The 22608-nt window shown below is 33.0% G+C and overlaps 1 protein-coding gene across 5 annotated transcripts in view; it reads right to left on the bottom strand.

The window, feature by feature from the left end:
* Positions 1-4606: 4606 nt before the first annotated feature.
* The window catches only part of Mtf2 (metal response element binding transcription factor 2), a 52116-nt gene continuing 34114 nt past the window's right edge, over positions 4607-22608 (bottom strand). For all 5 annotated transcript variants that reach the window (XM_019210789.2, XM_033758226.1, XM_010644901.3 and 2 more), the window contains 6 exons: positions 15718-15785; positions 13675-13845; positions 9786-9891; positions 9610-9662; positions 9398-9502; positions 4607-7796 (listed from right to left, as the gene is read on the bottom strand). In XM_019210789.2, coding sequence (XP_019066334.1) covers positions 7439-7796; positions 9398-9502; positions 9610-9662; positions 9786-9891; positions 13675-13845; positions 15718-15785 — 861 coding nt within the window. In that variant the 3' untranslated portion in view covers positions 4607-7438. The remainder of the gene's footprint in view (positions 7797-9397; positions 9503-9609; positions 9663-9785; positions 9892-13674; positions 13846-15717; positions 15786-22608) is intronic.

Below are 22608 nucleotides of genomic sequence, written 5' to 3'. Positions count from 1 at the left end.
TTATGGTGAATAGAAGTTGTAGTTCATGATTTTATGTTCACTACAATACCTCTCATTGCTTTTACATTTCACATTTTAGTATTATGTAGGACGAATTTTAATCCAGTGCTTCCTTTTACCCATAGGCTATACTTCTAAGTTATCCAATTTGGACTTTTTCTTAAGTCAGAGTACACTAAAAGTATAAAAATATCAATTCAGTGACCCTAAACCATGAATTAAACCCTTACATTCCAAATGATACTGTGTAATTCTGCTTATCTATGAAACCTAGTATCTTCAACCAGCAGATAAAAATCTGACATTTTCTTTACAAAAATATTTCATTTATAATTTTAAAGAAGTGTTTACCCCTACACTGAACAGAGGGGATTGAAATCAGACTTTTTACTGAACTACAATCCCAGTTCTTTATTCATTTTGAAAAGGAGTCTAAGTCACTAAACCACTAACTGCACAGACTGGGCTCAAATTTGTGACATTCCCACCTCAGTCTCCCACAGTGCTGAAATTATAAGATGGGCCACCACACCCAGCATTTTAAAATATTTTAGTCTAAATAAATACTGTTTCGAAGCATTTAAAGATATTGTTTAAAAATAATTTCCAGGGGCTGGGAATTTGGCTCAGTGGTTCTGCTGCCTGCCTTGCAAGCACAAGGGCCTGAATTTGATCCCCAGCACCAAAAATAACTAACTAAATGAATGAATAAAGAATGAAAAATCACGAAATTAATCCAACTTTTTTTTTGTGGTACTGGGGTTTGAATTCTGGACCTTGCGCTTACAAGGCAGGCGGAGGCACCATTGAGCTAAATCCCCAGCCCACTGACCCAACCTTTTATATAAAGGTAACAGTCACTGTAGTGTAATTTAATTTTATATTTTCCCAACTTAGCCAAAGTCAGGAAACAAAGCAAATTTATTTGATAAACATTACTAAATGTATTTGGTAAAAGTATGATATTGGAAATTATGATATCAAACCTGACATTTTAACTGCATACAATTTTGGCACTTAAAGTACTGAACAATAATCAATTTATAATATCAATTCTTAAATTGATTTAGCCTATAAAGCAGTGAGAATTAACAATAGGTTACTGCTAAAATAACATCTCCTCTCTATTTCATTGGGTTTCTCTTATGCCTAAGATATACGAACATGTGGTAAAACCATACCGTATCAAGTGGCTGTTCTTTAAAATGGTGCTATACTTAATGTCCACATTTCTGTTCTTCTCATAACACAGCATACATGAACCTACTCTAGTAATAAGTCTTAAACAACCCGCCCATTAGTAGAAAACCACAGGATATACTATACAGGCCAGGCAATTTTTGACATCTGAAGGAACCATGAAGATGGATTAGGGAGCCACAAGATAATCAACTTATACACCGCACATTATACTCCTATCACAATTATCCAGCTGTGATACTTCTAAACACCTCAACGACTTCTATTTCGTAAGGTAGGAAGCAAGAAAATAAAAATAAAAAATAAATCTCTTGAGTAATGAACAATATAAGAAGATGCCATTTACTTTTTCTTTGGAGTAAATAATTCAATCTTCAGTCTAAAAAGAAATCAATGTTGTGAGTAAACTCAGGCCCAAACTTTTATTCACATGATTATCTGATTGTCCCAGAAAACCTCACTTAAATTCTTTCCGCTCTATCCCATATAATGCTTGTTTATTTATTTTTGTTACTGGGGATCGGGACCTTGGGCTTGCAAGGCAGACAGCAGAATCACTGAGCTAAATCCACATCCTTACATGTTTAGAAACTAGGTGGAAAAGAAGGGGAAAAAAGCCACTTAATGCACTGTTAATAAAAACGGATTAAAAAGAGGAATCCTACAGAAAGACACAGGAAAAACATACATATAAAAAAGTACCACTGGGCCGGGGATTTAGCTCAGTGGTGCCACCACCTGCCTTGCAAGTACAAGGTCCCAAATTTGATCCCCAGAACCTAAATAAATTAAATTAAATTAAAAAGTACCACCTAGTCTAGGTAATAAAGAAAAATCAGGATAAGAGCCCACTAACTACATCCAGACCCCTGGACCACCGTATTACAACAACACATAATAATGAATGTTTATAATCTCACAGCAGACAAGGTTAACTTGCCAAAAATGTTTATAAGAGCATGAAATATTTAATACATTCTAGAAAACCCTTCAATAAAGAGACATTTTTAGTGTTCCTGGTATTTTTTATAAAGAGGTATGAAAAATAGGTCTCTAGTGAAATAATTCTTCACTGGACAATTTATATCCAGAGTTAAAAATAACAGAAAAATCTAAGTATAAGGTTCTGAAATATTATAATTAAAATGACTTTTTTATAATGGTTCTGTTACAGAACATACCCTTGGATACTGAAAAAAGTTAATATAGAAACCAAATTGAGCCTCCCACCAAATGGTAGATGAGCCAATAGGTTTTCATTCTCCAAATTTTTTTCCAACTTTCATTTTTTTAACTTCCACATTTCTCAAAGATAAGTTTTATTTTCAAGGCTGTTTAAGCAGGCTTATTGTATAAAGAGGGCTCTTGTTAAAAAAATACTCATCTATTTCTACTATCTTAAATTCTACATAGGAAAAATTACTTGCATTCCACTAGTATTAACTATTGATTACAATGACAATATTTACAGTCTACCACAAAGAATATATTACTGATCCTAGATGGTACTGTCATCCTATTTAACTTACATTTCAATAGCATTTTGAGTAATTTTTTGTGGGGGTCATCAGGTATTAGGGTTCAAACTCAGGACCTTGCCCTTGCCAGACAGGCACTTGCACACTCAGCTAAATCCCCATCCCTATAACTTTAAAGCAATTTATAAAAACTGTAATGTGTCAAATTATATATGCTATTTAGTGACTAATGTAACAGCTACATATTACAAAATTTTAAAATTCATTTTAAAAATGCTACTTTTCCAGCAAAAGTAAAACTCCTGGAACTCTTAATTTCTTTAAAAAACTTTTGTCTTAGAAATATAGTTCAATTTGAGTGTGTGTACTAAGCACTCATGAGACTCTATATTCAATCTTGGTACCATACCCCTCTTTTTCACTTTTATATAGTCAGTTTTTCCTGTTAGAATATGACATAATTAATGATGTGCTAAATAACCTTGGTAGAATAAAACAAAATATAAAATAGCTTTATTTAATTCCCCAACCCCAGGTCAGATACAAGACCAGGATAAAGATCAAACATCTCCAACAAATGGCAACTGTTATGTGCAGACTCTCAAAATGTTTTCAAGTTGAAGCTATCAGTCCATCAAAAAAAAAAAAAAAAATGCCCATCTGCTATAGTTTCACAGTACACATGTACAAATGATCTGTATGCACAAAATACACATTATTTTGTGACTGATCCATGTACTCAATGTCGATGTTTTGTTTTTTGATACCAGGGATCAAACTCGGGCCCTTGTGCTTGCGAGGCAGGCGGCGGAACCACTGAGCCAAATCCACGGCCCACTGTACTCAATGTCAATACTGCTCTTGTGCTAAGAAAACATAAGAGTAATTAAATACTAAGAAATGAAGATTGTTGTTCAGTAGGTTAAACACTGAAGGGCCAGAAACCATTTTCTAAGGTTTTGTCCCCTCTCCCAAACCAATTTTTGCCCATTTAGAGACGTCACCCTCACTGGGAATGCAAGTTATAGGGTGAGAGGTGGGGGAAGAAGACTGAACACCTTTCAGTAAATACAAGTTGCAGAAGTAGACTAGTAAAATTTTGAACAGAATAAATTTTCTGCTTTACCTAAAAGTACATTTTATATCACCTTTGAAAGTATTATTTGTTTAAATCCAGTGAAAAATTTCTTGAATGACAAACTATATTCCTTGAAGATACTGGACAAATGAGTTACTAGGTACCCAGTTTTTATAATTATCTCCAACAAGACAAAATGTAAATGAAGCTAAAGAAAGAAGGATTTTGTTGTGCAGAGGGGAGAAGAAACAAAAGCGAGCAGGCTAATTAATTTTTAAATCTTATTCTAATTTTGAATAAAAATCTAGCAGAGCATCTTGATTTAGCTATTAGTCCAAGACATTCTGCTATTTCAACTTAAGAATTACAACTAGTCTCATATGGGTTTCAATCTACTCAGTCTGCTTAACCATACCTCCTATCTCTAAATTTGTATCAAAAAGATATACCCGGATTCCTCCTACAGATTAGAAAACCATCCATGATAAGTTCTTACTTTACATTTAACTGTCAAGTTTTTGTATTCCTGAGGAAAAAGCGTGATTAACTGCTAAACTAAACTAAAAGGAAGCCTGGGAATGCTTTGTTTGGATGTAATTAAGAAACATTTCCCCACATAATTTTGCATGACATTTACCACCACATTTTCAAAGAACTTCAGAACACATTACTAAACACTCTGTTAGAAAGAGCTAAGTCAAATTATGTTCCATCAGAAATTTAAGAGTATCTAGTATTCTGAAAAAGTAGCCCATAGGGCCTGGGACTTAGCTTAGTGGCACTGCTGCCTGCCTCGCAAGCTCGAGGACCTGAGTTCAATACCCAGTACCAAAAAAAACAAAAAAAGGAGCCCATAATACAAGCATTCTATACTCAACACTGATAAATCTTCTAAATATATACAGGATAAAAATGAAAAATGAATACCAGAACATAATTGCAAAAAACAACAACAACAACAACAAAAAAAAAAACCCCAAATTGGGGATGGGACATCCTTCAACCTTTCATCAGTGAGTACTAATTACTGACAAAATATACTTAGCAAAACCTAACTTTATCAGTTACATTAGAACTGGAGATTTAGACATTCACAGTAATTCTAATTACTCATATTCTGCTCCAGTTCAGTCATTTAAGGGCCCAAGAATCTATGTTAATCTACCAGAGTATTTATAAAAATGTATTTGTTTTGAATAAAAATGGTATTAAAGTTAGTAAGATATATTATTTTTATATCTTTTCATTCTGTAATCTAGGAGCAAAGTATTTAAGGGGGGGAAGGACATTCTTTTGTGTGAACCCAGATTCTTTCTATTTAAATAAGAAAAGAAACAAGTAGGAAATCTAAATGTTTAAAAAGAGTAGACAGAGACACTGTCTTTCAAATATAAAGTGCAAGCTGAATAAATATAGCTTATTTTTAAAAGATCGTTTAAGATAAACATTTAGCAAATACTAATTATTATATGGGGGTAAGAGGAAAAGGAAGCAAGGTTTTATAAAGAGTAACTCAAAGAAAACCTATCAGCATAGAATCAGAAAATCCTTACACCTCCCTAGCTAAATAAAAGCAGTCAACTACTGCACTAGTGTGTATTTTCAAGCAAATACAAAAGCAAAACTCATTAGCTCTTTAAAAAATACACACATTTAATGTTGGTCTGTTTTAATTCTAAGTAGAGCAATTCCAAAAATACAAACTGAACATCAGAGCCATGTGAACCACCATGATAAAATAAAACAGACATTCACAACAATTACGTCTAAAGACAGTTTAGCTTGGTAAATCATATTCCAAGTATGGTAAAGAAAGAGTTACTAAAAATACTGCTGGTGGTGTTCAGTTAGAATTAAAGGACTTTGGGGAAAATGAAATAATATGATACAGGTGGAGTGTACACGGGATTTACATTTTCCATTACCCCTAGATATAAACAAACATTCAAAAATCAACACAAACTCTGTGTTATTCAAAATATTGCAGCTGCAAGAAAGGCAACTTTAAATTAATAGCTAGGGGAAAATCAAGTTTTGGTGGAGGTAAACAGAAGTGACAGTTTTTGATTTGCACTTTTGTAAAGCTCATTTATACCTGGTAAACCAGGAACCAAATGCAGAATAGTGAAGTTTTCTGCTTCTTTTGGCTATAATGTGATAAGAAAAAGTCATCTTTTGAAGATGTTTAAAGAAATAAAGCAACTTTCTTTATAAACAGTCAAATAATCATTAATGGAATAAATAAGCACTAACCCACATTTTCACCACTTTGTCATCACTACACTTTACATATTTTCCATTTTGGCAGCAAATTCTCCAATTCTTTGTCTAAAATCCACGAATCATTTTTAAAAGTAAAATGTATAGCCACCAAAATAAGAATATTCTTCTGTTTACTCTTTGGCTAAGAAACAAAACAGAACAAAACAAAAAGAAACAGAAGACAACTCTAACACTGGTGATAAAAGAAACTGTTTTTTTTTTAAACATGTAAAATAAAGTTATCAATTTAAATCTTGGTACATTTTATAAAAACAAGAGGTAATGTTGTAATAAAACAGCAGAAGCCTCAGCTGGCAACATACTGTTTGTTAACCCTGTGCAATAAAATACTTTGTTCACACTACACTTATTCAAACATGACTAACAGTTACTACAGACACTTCAGGAATCTTCACCCGATTCCCACAGACTTACTGTTAAAAGTGAGAGACATTTACAATCAAATGTGCCATGAAAACTTGAAAATGTTACTTCTGGTAGGAAATAATGTTGATATTATTTGTATTTGCTTTAGATATTGAACAGCTGAGTTACAAGGACTGAGAGTGAAAAGCATTCTAAAAGCCCATGAACACTGTTGTTCACACCCTTCTTCAGTACACACTAAACTTGTTTGACACATTTCTCTTCATACATAGCAAGCAACAGCACCCAATAAAAGCCTGAGAAGAAATGCTGCTGTGTAAATACTGCAACTATTCCTGAAAAAAGAATTATGGGATATATACTCCAAAGCTGCCCATTCCCATAATTTGTATTGCATAGGTCACATAATCACACACATATATATACACAAATGTGTATATATATGCACATGCAAAGAATATATTAAGACGACAATGAAGTCTAGTCACAGAGCAATTTACAGGCTCAATATATTTTTTACACTTTGCTTGAAAGAAAATTTCAATATTTTACAGTCTTTCGGTAGGCATTATATACACTGCACTTTATGAAATCTAAAAGGTTACTGAAATAAATTTTTCCCCAACATTTTGGTATAACAAAACAGACAATGTTTCTCCAAAGACTTGTGCTATCTACACGATCTGTTTGCTCTGATAACCACTAAGCACAAAAACTGACTCAATGGAATAATTAGAAAAATTATCTAACACCATGCATGGATTTGAATCATTTTTTAATATCCTACCCTAGAAACATTCTACAAATCTTATGATTTAAAAAATTAAGTCTCTGTTCTGATTTTTAAAAGATATCTTTTTTTTGACAATATCCATAACATTGACAAGTACATGTTAAGGCTAGTATCATCTGTGACTATTTTGTTTTTGATGATGTTGTTTTTTAAGAAAGATAGCAAAAGCCAGACTCCTTTAGTGCTTTGAACTGTACCTACAGATAATGAGTGCAGTGAACATAATATTCAGTCCTACAGTCAGGATGCAGTTGCTCCTTCCCATTCCACAAGATACTGCACCTTTCCATCAAGTGTCACCCGACGAGCCAAAACTCGGTACTTTTCGCCACATGCTATTCTACCTGCAGCACCAAAATAACTAGTAATGGAGTTTTTTAGATGATTGAGTTGTAACTCTTGATCTGCTAAGTTGTTCAGGATCTCTGTGTTGAGTTCTTCAAATTGATAATCTTCTTGGCCTTCATCATCTTTTACAATTTCTGAGTTCTGAGTTTGGAGTGCTCTTCTCGGAAGACGACCTCTTCTTCTACGCAAATGTGGTATTGCAGCAGGCCAAGATCTACCTGTGCGAGTTCTTTTTCTGGAGTCAGATAAGCTATGAAACAGAAAAGGCCAAAATTGTAGACTAGGTTTTTAAAGCATCCTAGGCCCACATAATATAGCCTGTTTATTTTTGGGCCACTCTAATTATATACCTTTTGTAACAAAAAACCAAACCAACACAAATGTGAATGGTATATAAATAAACTATCACATGCTTTCATTTTCTTTAGATTCCAACACCTTAGGACCTTGGTATATGTTTTTCTTCCTTAACTCTGTACTATTATTAAGCTTTAAACAATCAGAGCAAAATTTTAACTAGGAGGACAAATAGGCAAATTCTTACCAAGAAGCCCTATGTCTGATATTATCAACTATCTCACTGAAAACAATGACCATTAATTACTCATTCATTCATTCGTTCACTAATTCACTGACTCAAATACTGAAAAAGCACAACAAGACACTGTTCCACATGCTTAAATACTAAAATAAAATAAAGGTTCTCTTATTACCAGTTCTAGGCATAGTGAAATAATATAATAAGCACAAATTAGAAGTCAAGGCGCCCTAGGTCTAACTCTGACTCTATTACTTGGCCAAATTGAAATTTCTTATCCTCTGTGTTCACTTGAAAAAGATCTTTAGGTCTTTTCCACCACATAAATACAAGGATTTTATGTTCTTGTGAGAAAAGAGTATTATAACAAAAGAAGAACAGAGCAGAAAAATTCAATAAAATCATAATTCCTGAGGTAACAATTCAGTGTCATTATAGTTGCTAAATATACAATACTGGGCTTGTCACAAAATACCCTCTTCATGTCAGTCTCAAGATACTGCATCTAAAATAATGGGAATAACAGCATACATCTCAAAATTTTTCTTGTTTTAAAAATTACATCAGATAATGTACTTAAGTAGCTTTGTGGAATACAAAGTAAAAGAACAAAAAATATTCCACATTATTATTATTTTAACAGGTTATACTTTAACCTTTAACTTAGAATTTTAATAATTTACAGGTCAGTTTTTTAATTATGAGTAAGAATTAAAAAGAACATTTCAAACTTAAAAACTAATGATTCTACACCAATTAGAAAATGAACTTTTCATATCTGATATGATATGCTGTAGGAAAAATTTGTCTGACAAGTTGAATTACAAGAAATACTAAAAAAGGATTTGCTATTTTTGTTACTATTGAGACAGAATCTCAATAAGTAGCCCAGGCTAACCTTGAAATCACAATCCTCTGGCCTTAGGCTCTAGCGTATGCTACTTTTAATTTTGAAAAAGAAAATTCTGAGTTTAAAATCTTTTTACTAATAAAAACATATTTGTACTCAATTCTTTAAAAAATTTCCTTAACCAAGGTATATTTGTATGGTATAAACAGTAAACAGCCTATCAGAAAAGTCTTCAACATCTATAGAGAAAATTTCCCAATAAATTTGAAAAACTTAATGTTTGTACTCTGAGCAGAACAAATATTCAGATGAATATTAAAAACTTAGTGAATCTCCACATGGACTTTTTCTCAAAAAGCACATCTGTATCAACTTCAGTGGGTAAAGAATTATTCAACCATTACTTTGCTATGAAAAGCAATGTGAAAGAAAATTAGTGAAGAAGAAAAACAAAAAGACCTACCCATAATGCCTGGAAATACTAGACGAGGTAGTTTCTTTTGTACCGGAAGCACCCGTGAAATCCATATCTGAGGTATTGGATGAATGTGCAGTTCCCTCAGTTATCCTGAGACAAAAGAATTTAAGTGGTATAGCAACTATATTACACAAAAATAGAAACACTACTTTCTCCTAAAAAAATTCTTGGAAAGAAGAAAATAACTTTCTATTTACCCTATAGAACAAGGTAAGTCCAAGGCAGGATTCTCAGAAACTGATTCCTTATCCTGGAAGATTAAAAAAAAAAAAAAAAAATCGAGTTAAAGCATGGTTGTACAGTAAGCAGGAAAAAAATATTAGCACCTTAGTAATTTTCCTCTTTGGGAACATATATCAACATATCCTCTTACCAAAGGTGGCTCAGCAGTTTTTTGTATCATTTTTCTCGTATATGGGCCAGGAGGACGACCTACAGATTTTTTCTTTCCTTTTTTTTCTATTCCATTGCTTATTTCTCTGCAATAGAAAAAACAGCATGTATTTAATCCCTGCATAAAGACAAAGGCTCTCATATGTAACTAGACATGTTTTATATTTTTATATTAAGTAACATGAAAACTACAGTATGTTTAGTCAATGGCAAAGATAATATGTTCTAATTTTAAATATTTCTTGATTTGTGAAAATTTAAGTAAAAAATCTCTTTAATATGCTGGAATATACATATCACCTAAAGATTTTAAAAACAACCACAACCAATGAGACAACCATACTGGATAGAAGATTTTAAAACTTCGAAAAGTGATTATTTAGTTTAGGTTGTTATTTCATGGGAGGAGTTTTCAAGAACTTACTCTGAAAAAAGACTGAAATTAGCAGTTAGCCTCATAAAAATATCAGTATTAAATTATGGTAGATTATCAATAAAGGTTATCTAGCACACACACACACACACACACACACACACACACACACACACACACACAGTTCTAGACTGACAGAGAATGAAGGCTGAACTGACAGAATGCTGGCAAATAGTCTAATATGGCAAACTCAAAGACTTGGAAAACAATCTTTAAAACAGAGGGCTAAATATGAAGCAACAGAAAGGAAAAGAGTGCAATATTTAAGGGCACTTCTAATATAAGAAAAAAAGAGCCAGGCAGCAATATAAAGAGCATCTATTTAATTTACTTACCACAATGTAGCTATGCAGAAAGGTTTTAGAAAATAAGATAACAAAGCTATTCCCTATGTTAAGAGGTTCATAATATAGTTAATAAAAGTTGACAAATATATACACAAGCAAGCTAAAAATGGAGTGCTATGAGAAAGTTATCAAGGAAAATTCAAAAATTCAAAGAAACAAAGAAAAGGAAATATATTATGTAATAGGCTAGAAAGAAGTGAATGAAGAAAACTAGGGAAAACTATCCCTCTAGCTCACACTAAGGTCAGGGAATAATAGTGACAGTACAGGAGAAAGAACAAAGCAGTGCTGGATAAGGATAAGATGGATGGGATATATATTTTTTAAAAAGAAAGACAACATAACATTTATAAAGGACCATTGTAATACTAGAAAAAATATTCTCAGACTGAAACCAACCCACATGTAGGGCTTAAGAACTGAGACTGGCTTTTTAAAAAGTTGAATTCTTATCAGGCGACATCAGATGATCTGACAGCTGCCAAAGATGAAGCATCGTATCCAAAAAATTGTAACAATGAGAAAAGTTCTGTGAAATATTTTTTGGAGGAGTATGGTTTTCTGAGACAGTCCTGTTCAGGCTGGCCTCAAACTCACAGCAACCCTCCTGTCTCAGCTTCCCAAATACTGGAATTATAGGCATGCGCCACATATCTGGTTCTTTTTCCCCGCTAACTCATCAACTACTAACAAAAGATTAAAATGATAGAATTTTAAAGAGATAGGAATAAGCATTCTCTTTCAAGAAAAAAAGCTTTAAAGTAGTAGTACCCAGTTTATCACAAATTTTAAATAGCTGTGATCTGTCAATGCTTTGTCATTACATTTTTCTACTCTCCAAGATGACTAGTCCCTTTTACTCTTTATATCCCCCCTCATTATACAGCCATTTCAGCTTTTACCTCATAGTCCACAGAGAAATGAGAAACTACCAGACAACTTTTAGACATCTTCCTACTTTCCAAACTACAATACAACCAGCATCTTTCATCGTTTTTCCTCATTTCAACAGAAAAGTACTTCTAACAAAAGCTATTCTCACATTAAAGCTCTAGATCAGTGGTGAACCTATGGCACGTGTGCCCCAGTGGGCTGTCTGTATCATTTAAAGCTCTAAAAGGTTTACTATCATTGCTCTAAATCCCTTTCCTTTTGATTTCTCAAAGACATTGCGATATCTTCGGTTAGTTTTGCTCTCTCCTATGCCAATGTCATCATTTCTACTGGATTATTTCTACTGGCACACAAATATTTCCCACCTATTTAAAAAGCCTAGTTAAAAGCTTTCATTCTCCTCTTTAGCTGCCATTCTATCTGTGTGCTTCCTTTCATAGTAAAACGAGCTTGGATGAATTCATCCTTTCCACTTTCTCTAATGTCTTTCAAATATTCTTAAAAGACAGGTTTTCCCCCTCTATCACTGTTATTATTATTTTGAATGTCTCCCTCAATATGTAGAAGTAGTTTTAACATGTAATTGCTATGTGCCTGATTCAGTAACATTTCAATCTACCTCAATCTGGCATTTATCTTTAATCCAAAATACTGTTTTTAATCAGTTACTAATAAACACTTGTCTCTCATCTTAACCCCCGTCACCTGCATCCTTGAACAGTTCAGTATGACCATCTTTCTTAAAATACTCCCTCAATAGTATGTATTCATGACACTACTGTGGCTTCCTCCTATCTCCTTTATTTCACCTCTTCCAAATTTAGGGTTCCCTCCTGCTTTTTGAAACCAGGTCTCACTATGTAGTTCAGGCTGGCCTTTAACCATGTAGCTCAGGCTGACTTCAAATTTGTAGTGATTCTCCTGCTTCAGCCTCCTGAGTGCTTGGATTACAGGCACGTGCCACCACTCCTGGCTTCCAAATTTATAAATGGTATCAGGATACTATTCTGAGCCACATTCTCTTCTCTTTCTATTCATTCTCTAAATAATTTCATTCATCCTTATGGTTTTATAAATCAGCGTCCAAATTTATATCATCTTCTCTGACCTCTCCTTTTCTGAGTTGCTGACTTTCACATCCAACTGTCTATGTCTCAAATATATTCTCTCCATTCTGCTGTTACCATCTACCTCTGCACATTTCTCACTCAGGAAACAGCAGATTTTTATTTTCTCTTGGCTTCTATTCTCACTCTATACTACCCATTCTAGAAAGAGAATCCAAATAAATTTATGATAATTAAACCTGCTAACACAGGCATCATTCTTGGAAAACAACCTAAAGTCCCTACAAGACCTATACATGATCAAGCCCCACCAAACTTTCTAACATCTTGTACTACTCTTTAGTCCTCATTTAAATCATACTTATTTTCTTTGAATTTCTAGAATACGTGTTATAGCCTTTGTGCATGTTATTTCTGCTACCTGGAATATCTTCCCCTTTGTCACAGATTATTTTCATTCAAGTTTCAAATATTATCTTAAATAGTCCTTCCTTAAGTCTCTCTTTTAACTACAAAATTCTCATCTCTAATAATTCTAGTCAAGTTTAAATAAAAAAGCAGGCTCATTCTTTCCTTTTTTTTTTCAGTACCAGAAATTGAACTCAGGACCTTGTGCTTGCCAGGCAGGTGCAGCACCACTGAACTACATCCATAGCCCTGAATGCCTTTTTTTTTTTTTTGGTACTGGTGACTGAACTCGGGTCCTTGTGCTTGCAAGGCAGGCAGCGGAACAACTGAGCTAAATCCCCAGTCCCCTGAATGCTATTTCTTAAACAGCACTGATTCAATAATTATTTTATTTACCACCCACCTTCCCCATTATAATGTAAATTTCCCCACTATAATCCCATGACAGAAGAAAATCTGTCTTGTCATGGTATCCCTTCTAAGATAATGAAGATTTTGATAAATGTGTGGAATGAATGAATGAAAAGTAAATGAATAAACATAATCAAGTCAGTGTTTAAATCAATGCTTTTCATACTTTATCTAAAAAGAAATTATGGAAGGAAAAAAATTAAGGTAACTGCCACTTGTACTTTCAAATATACTAATGAGACTAAACAACATACATTTTTAGTTACAAATAAGCTAAAGAGAAAAACTAAGCCACAGATCAACTTTTACCTTGGATCAGATATAGGTTTGGATGCCTTTCTGCCTTTAATTTTAAATTCATGGGATGTTCCTTCAGGTTCTTTCTCTGCTTTGAAAGCCACATTTGGTGGCACAGGAGGAACACGAATTCGCAACCCAAACAAATGCTTCTTCTTCTTTATTTCTTTCCCAGACATAAACCTAAATTTTTAAAAGAATTAACTAAAATTTAAAATACACAACACATATACATGGGAGACCCTAACTCATTTAACTTTCACTCATAAGTCCCTTTCATATGGAAGCCAATGTAATGCTATAAAAGCCCTTAATTCTCCTTGCTTTCCTTGATTCTTATCTGCCCTAGAGCCAGGCCCACTGTATAATATCATAGAGGGAGAGATGGAAGTAAAAAAAAGGCACATGTCCACTTTTCTTTTTAAAATACTACTATTAGCTAGGTTTGACTGCCTGGGCAACATAGTGAGATCTTGTCTTAAAAAAAGAAAGAAAGAAAGAAAGAAAAGAAAAAGGGGACATAAAAAGACGTGTTATATATACAGGTACCAACTCCCCATAATAAATGTAATCATTATGTCCTGAAAACATGTATTAATTAAAATGAAAAATTTTTTTTAAAAGTTAGCTAGGAATGTAGCTCAGCAACCTTGAAATCAATCAGTTTCATGAAGAAAAAAATGGCAGCTAGGCCAAGTGTGGTGGTGTGCACCTGTAGTCCCAAATTTCAGAAGGCCAAAGCAGGAGGATCACTTGAGCCCAGGAGTTTGAAGCCAGGTTGGACAATATAGTAAGACTTTGTCTCTAAAGAAAGGTGGGGGGACATCTAAATTCTTAAAACCAAGGAAGAATGGTACAAAATAATCTTTCTAATTCCAAAATTTTTCCTATTTTAGTGTCATGTAAGAAATATCTCAAAAAAGTTTTAAGGAAAGCATTCTATTTCAAAGTAGACCTGTAAAGGAGAAAATTTGGTCAGAACTAGTAAATGACAGAATGAGAAAAATAAAGTAGGAAACCCAGAAAATGAAACAAGTGTCTAGTGTGCCAGAAGTGGAATTGGAAACAACCTAGCGAAGTATTATTTCAGTAAGAGTATAGACTTGGGCGTCTGAAAAACATGTTCTTTACCCCTTTTTCCTTAATTGTTACAGTCCTAATTTCAAAATACCATCATCTATCTTAGCTCTAAATACAGCCTCACTGGTTACAACAAACTCTATCAAATGTTTGGAATGCTTTTCAACTTTTATGCAAGTCTAAGAACAGGGAACTCCTCTTTCTACTGAAATAGGAGTAGATAGATTTCTGACATCCTAATTTGCAATTCAAAAATTCACTGTCTCATAAAATACTTTTTACCAGTACAGTAATTACTCAGATACCTTATTATGCTTTTTGATTCAATCTAAAGATCTAGTGACTAGTAATTAAAACATAATTTAATGAGGAAGTAGCAACTTCTGAGAAACAAAAATTTTTAAATTTTATAAAAATACATTATAAAATATAATTAGTTGGAGTCAGCATACACATTTATAAAATATCTATGGCATTTTGAAGATATTGTCAAGTAATTTAGATACACTAATTTTTTTTTAAAAAGGAGGGATATCTGTAAGAATGTCAAATAATATCATTTAATTATCTTAGACCACTCAGACCAGTAATACTATTTCTACAATTAAATGATGGCAAAAACTAATCTTAAAACCACAAATCTCAAACTTTCAAGACACCTCTATTCATTATAATATTAACAAGATTAACTTACTTTCAGAAGAATGCATTACCAAAATAAATTATTACTGACTATGCTTTTTCAATAGAACAGACCAAAGTCTCTTTGAAGAGTGAGATGCCTCCTACCCACCATTCCCAGAATGATTACTCTTCCCTTCTCCAGTCCTTAAGAATCCCCGGCTTTACTGACCAAATAAGAAAAGGACATTTAAAAAAATTTTTAATGGTATGTACTTGAATCCCACAATTCTTAATGCCATTATTTGTTCTTACTGTCTCCCTCATGGGGATACATAAAATAAATCAACTTACATGGTCTTGTAATCATTTAATGCCTCCAGAACATGCTCATATCTTTCAGATTTTGGTGTGTCTGCCAGCTGTGAAGTATCAAGAAACAATTTAATGCACTACAATTTCATCAATTCATAATATACAAGTGATATACAGAGGCAATGTGATGCAGAGGAAAAGTATATACTGATAGTCAGAAGCCTAAGATCCAAGTCTAGGCCCTCACTGATTAGCCGCCAGCTATGTGACCAATATAGGAACATTTAACTTCTCAAAGCTTATTTTCTCAATTACAAAGATTATAAATCCTGCACTAATTATTTTATATTCATTATATAGAAAATAATATATTTGTAAAAGAAATACAAGTGGTAAACACTACAAAAATAATTTCAGTATTAGCGATTTAATCTTTAAAAATCCTATAATCTAGGGAAATAATATATTACAATTATTTTAACATTTACCATGAAAGCTCCTAATACATATCTATAGGAAAAGGTATAAAAGGTAATGAAAAACATTTTATTCCCCAGTGCCTTTACTGTTACCATAAACAATTACCCATAATGTAAAAATATACTATAAAATGAGGGGAAAAAGTATTTTCAAAACAACTGTAGATTTGGACTGGAAATGTAGCTCAGTGGTATTGCACCTGCCTGGCAAGCTCAAGGTCATGAGCTCAATCCCTGGTACCACAAAACAAACACAACAAACACAACTGTAGTAGACTTTAGCATTTTTGTCATCAGAATTTATAAAATCTGCATTATTGAATTCTATAAAATATTCTATTTTGTTACAATTGGGCTTTCCCCAAAGATCTTTCTACTTCTTAAAGTTGTGTGTGTGTGTGTGTGTGTGTGTGTGTGTGTGTGTGTGTGTGTGTTCCCCTTTTTTGGAGACAGTCTCACTATGTAATTCAGGCTGGCCTCAAACTCACTGCAATCCTCTTGTCTCAGCCTCTTCAGGGCTGGGATTATAGGCATACACTCACTCCCACGTCACTCTTCAAAGTTTAAACACTGGAACCCATTATCAAAAAGTTCTAAATTATAAAAGAATCACCATGAATTAAAGCCATAAAGACTTAAAAAAGTAAAAAAAAAAAAAAGTTCCAAAATATCACAGTTGGCTCTTATAATTATATCCAGTATATTGTTTACCAATTTATAAACTTCCAGCTCAGAACTGTTTTAAGGAAAAGAGCAAAACATCTTCCAAAAAGAATACTGAAAACAAAAAGAGGCTTAAAATTTAGTCACCTATTCCACTCTATTTTAGAGGTGAGTCAACAAACATGAAGCTTAAATAAACTAATCAAATTCCCGTTTACTTGAGAAAGCAACTAGAACCTGAACCCAGGTGACAAGTTAATTCCATTCTGTCAACATTCAACAAAAGCCCCCTCTGTGCCAATGTGTCCAATGCGATACATAGACAGGATGGACAGATAGATGAATGGACAGACAGAAGGACAAATATAGCCCTTAGGTGTTATGCTGTACCACTTTCTCCCACTGAAATTTCTGAGGTATCCCATGATAGAGAATGTTCCTTCTTTTTTGGTGCTGAGGATTGAACCCAGGGCCTCACAGATGCTAAGCACATGCTCTCTCTACCATTACCCTCAGCCTGAGAATTTCTATTAAAAAAAATGACAAAATCAGACTTTAAAGCAAGAAAAAAACAAAAACAAAAAAAAAACCAAACCCTAAATCTAATTCAACCTTCCACTAAGACCACAATCCCTTTTAAAAGACAGCAAGTTATTCCCTATATCTATTTGGTACAACGTACTTGAAGAAACCCATTCTTATAGGTAGACTAAACTTTCCTTGAACCCTTCTATGCCCTATTTTGTAAAACAGCTCTTCAAATATTTAAAAGCAGCTATCATGTTTAAGTTTGAGATTAGGTTAGATTTTAGCAATGAAATCATGATTGTTTCATACTAAACTTTGGGCTAGTTGTTTGATCTTCTTTCTTCCCTCTTCTTATTCCCCAAGTCTGAATACTTACTAGATGAAATGCTATCAAATCAAATATACTCTAGCACACACCTGTACTGTTTGTGTTTATGCCTAAAAGAACTTTGTGAATGTTACCAATTTGATTTTATTTTCAGCTCCAATAGTTTACACATTATCTTTTTGATTGGCATCCTTTGCGAATTGAGGATAGAGACAAACACAGACCCTTGTGACCCTTCATTACAGTATCCCTTAAGAATGACTCCAATACAGGCTAGGGCTTTAACTCAATGGTGCCACTGCCTGCCTCACAAGTGCAAGGACCCAAGTTTGCTCCAATACCAACAAAAAAAAAAAGACTCCATACAAACGAAACAAATTTTCACAGTAAGTTCACATTTCAGTACCTTATATAAAACCAAGTTATACTATGCCTATGATGGCCACAGCATTGGACAAACTAGCACAGCTAACCATGTGAAAAAGAAACCAGGTACTTAACATGATTTATAATGAGTTTTTTTTTCCCCTTTGCTTTTTAGCTCCACAAATCAAAGATCTTAAAAGTCTCTACAATTTTGTTTGGACTCAGCAAAAAACTGACTCCCTACTTTCTAAAACCCACTCCCTTTTACGTTTTGAAAACCACAATGATTTCTTTCAGTGCTTATTCCCTAAGGTTTATCAGAATTTTTATCAGTATGTTCCAACATGACTATTTTTGAAAGGACTATATATTTAAACTCATGTAAAAATGTCAGAAGTTACCTTGCTCAATTTTGCAATCTAAACATGCAGCTTTAATAGTTTAAATCAGATCAACTATGCTAGAAGAACATTGTATTCTAGGCCTGTGTTGACAAACTGATGGCATGCATCCCTCATCAGGCTGTCTGTATCATTATTTTTAAGTGTATGTATTTTTATATAGACATAAGTATTAATATTTAAAGTATAACTCTCAATAAAATAAACCATTTAATTATCAATATTGAGTTTGATGCCACCTAGGCATAGGTAAGCCAACAATTTCTTTGCCAACCCACATGTCACATGCTAATGTGTAAAACTCAAGGTCCCAAATATTGCTGTTAATCAGATTTCTTATTTTCATGTAAAAGTATACCATCTCTAGGATATTTTTTTTCCCCTAGCCAAAATATTCCCACCATGGTATGTTACTGAATTTCACCTATGTGTTTCTCCCTATCCCCATCAAAAGTAAGGTAGCAATCTATTATTCTGCTATCAACCTTAGGGTTTTTAAATTTTAAGATCACAGTCAACAGAAAGTGGGGCTATTATAGAACTATGATGTCAAATCACATTAAGAATCAAAGAATTGAAAACAGAATCCAAAAATTATTACTATTTTATGTTAAAGTCCCCAAAGCAATCTGATAGAAGTGACTCATTTTAATAAAAAAACTTTAAGATATGTTTATTGTAGTCTCAAATGTTACATTAAGTATTTTTATTATGTCAAAGAAGCTATTTGAAAACATAGTAGTTCCTCAAATAACTACACTCATTATATATGGTAATCATTAAGACACAAAGTACAAATACAAATGTACATAAGGAATCAACCACATAAGGAAACATGATATAAAACTATCATTGTCTTCTAACATGGTTTAAAAGTTTTAGTTCCTCTTCCCAGCAAGCCTATAAAGTCAACTAAGAAAAAAGATACATATGAAAGTTAAATTTATCTTTCAGCAGGAATCCATGTAGGTTCATCAATCATAACTAATGCATTATATTGGTGGGGGATGTTGACAATGGTGGAAGTAATATACTGTATGTATGGGAAGAAGATAAGTGAGCTATCTCTGTACCTTCCTCTCAATTTTGCTATGAACCTTAATTTGCTCTTAAAAAGTTATCTTTTTTAAAAAAATTTTGTTTTGTTTTTGAGACAGGGTCTTACTATAAACTCCAGGCTGGCCTTGAACTCATGGTGGATCCTCTTACCTCAGCCTCTAGCATGTACCACCATATCTGGCTCAATTTCTTTTTACTTTCTTTCTTTTTTTTTTGGAGACAGGGTCTCACTATGTAGTTGAGACTGACCTGGATCTCACTTTGTAGCCCAGGCTGGTCTCAAACTCACATTGATCCTCCTGCTTCAGCCTCCCAAGTGCTGGGATTACAGGTATGCGCCACCACACCTGGCCTGGCTCAATTTCTTACATTATCACATTTTCTTTCCACCTAAGCAAGAAGGAATAAAACTCCATATTTGAGAGAAAGCAAAACTATTAACTACTGTTAAGTTTAATTTCACATTTGAAATTTCTAGATCAAATGCTTATACAACATAATCCTTGTTATATACAGTAAGAATTGATGTTCCAAATAACTTCAAAGTAGTCAATGATAAGACATAAAGCCAGATGTCATGGAACATACTTGTAATCCCAGCACATACTTGGGAGGCTGAACTAGGATAGTTTCAAGTTCCAGGCCAGCCTGAATTACATACAGCAAGACCCTGTCTCAAAAATCCAAACCAAAACAAATATATACAAGTGTGTGTGTATACATACATACATAATACAACTTTTCAGACTTATGGCTCATCCTTTTTATGGTATAATTCTGTACATCATGTTTATAGAGCCTCAATGGGGGGGGTTACAGTATACCTTGTTTATACAGTACTGTAATTTTTGCTGACTACATTATGTAGGTCAGTACTGTAGTTTTATGTTGTTATGCATTACAACACTGCATGAAAGTTATGCAAATAAAAGCAAAGTCATGAAGTTGGAGTTTCCTTTCACCATTTCTTCTGAAAAATGTAATGTACATACTATATACAATTCCTTATTTAGCAACCCATTCTTTTAATGACCTAGTTGCAGGAACCTAACCCAGTCGTTAAATGAGGAATGCCTGTATATATGAGTGTATGTGTTATATTAATATATTTGTCATGCACTATTTCCTACACATTGAAAGTGATTAATGGCATATTACAGAAAAAATAAAACAAACGCTTTTTTAACCTGAGCAGAGAAACAAAGTTCAATTTGCAAGTCAATTCTTGTTAACCAAAGGTTTACTATTCAAATCATCAGGGATGACCAATATTTTTTTTTTGTTTCATATTTAAAAGTAAACTAAATGAAAAACACTAAATACACACTACAGAAGACTGGCATAAATTTTGTATCTTTAAGTCTTATCCTAATATCTAGGTATAATTACCATATAAAGATGTAAAAAGATTAGCAACAGAACTAAAAACCTGAACTCAATCTGTTGGTATCTAGTCTGCAGAGATAACTAATCCAACAACTTGAATTCTTTTATTTTAATGCAGAGAAAGAGAAATGAGAACTGACTATAAATCTCTAAATGTAAACACTTGTATAAAGTAAAATTCACTTTTTCCAATTTTTTCTTTTATGTTTGCTTTGCTTTTTCAGTGCTAGGGATGGAATCTAGGATTCCATGCATGCTAGGTAAGTGCTCTACAACTAATCTGCATCCCAAACACCATTTTTTCTTATTTCTAAGACATCCTCTTACAAATGACAAATAATGAAAACATGTATTTGCTGAAGTGAATTTTTTCTACTATGATGTATCAAAAATTGGGCCGGGGATTTAGCTCAGTGGTTCCACCACCTGCCTTGCAAGTGCAAAGATTCAAGTTTGATCCCTGGTACTAAAAAGAAATTCAGTAAAAGATAACTTGATATTCATAAAACAAAGGTTTTAAAAACATTAATTATAAATTTTGCTTTCTCATACTTTTACTTAAAAAGTAAACATTAATGCTTAAATTTTAATAAGATGATAGTATTTAAAATAAATACCATTTGTTTTTATTATCTGTACCCACTATCTATATCAAGTAGCTACTGCAGAATTTTATGACATGAAACAAAATGTATTAACAGGTATCAAATGTATCTGCATATGAGGTACTGGAAGAATATAGCTATTAATTTTAAAACAAATGCAAGAGAGCATTAAGTATTAAGATAACCATAACACTATATACTAGAACCTTACTCCATTGTTTCTTACTAAAATGCATCATTCTTAAAGTTACCTACTTTCTTTCCAACTTCATTTAAAAGAAACATTTAATAAAAACAGAACAGAATTAGAATTGTAGTTCAATATCTAATACTCAAAACATCTGTCAATTAAATTTCAAAATACCCTAGACTTTAATACTTGAGCACTGCATCTTGTCAAGTTATTTTATGCAAATGATCTACCAACTAAATAAATGTGCCTGACAGTCTCACTGATTCCCATAATTACAACTTAAAAAAAATCCCCAAATATCCTTGATACACTATTTATTGACTATTTGGTTTGTTTTTGTGGTGCTGGAGATTGAATCCAAGATCTTGCATTGCAGGCAAATGGACTACCACTGAACTACATCCCCAATCCTTGATTTCCTACTTAATATAAATTTCATAAATGCCTATAAAAAGCTACAAATGCAAAAATTCTTCTGAAATATCAAATCAGTTTGCACAATCGTTTCATCAAAAAATAATGCATAACTAAAATGCAAACATAAAATAAGGTATCAAACACATTTTAAAATATGCACATAAGAGTAATCATCTACATTTTAATAATTCTAAATAAATGCTAAAAAAAGTCTATACTGAGTTTCTTTCCTCTTTCTGTTTCGATTCAAAATCTTTTCAAATGAATGTGTATTATTTTTATTTATTTAAAAAGATCCTTTGAAAAACAAGCATAAGTGGTTATACTTCACAAAGAAGCAAAATGAAATGTTAGAATAAAAAGGTAATCTCTAACTCAGCTAGCTTCACTCTGTAACTCATTATTCTAATCTGATTATTGGATTCCACCATTCCTGAGAGTCAAAGATTGTTAAGCGAGCATCAATAAACAGGCAAAGAATGTTTATAGCTCTAAGTTTAAAGAA

Source organism: Fukomys damarensis, unplaced genomic scaffold, assembly GCF_012274545.1.
Source record: "Fukomys damarensis isolate Sample0158 unplaced genomic scaffold, DMR_v1.0_HiC HiC_scaffold_33, whole genome shotgun sequence".
Classification (NCBI taxonomy): Eukaryota; Metazoa; Chordata; class Mammalia; order Rodentia; family Bathyergidae; genus Fukomys; species Fukomys damarensis.
Note: the sequence above shows the minus strand (reverse complement) of the source record. Positions and strands in the feature narration are given on the sequence as shown.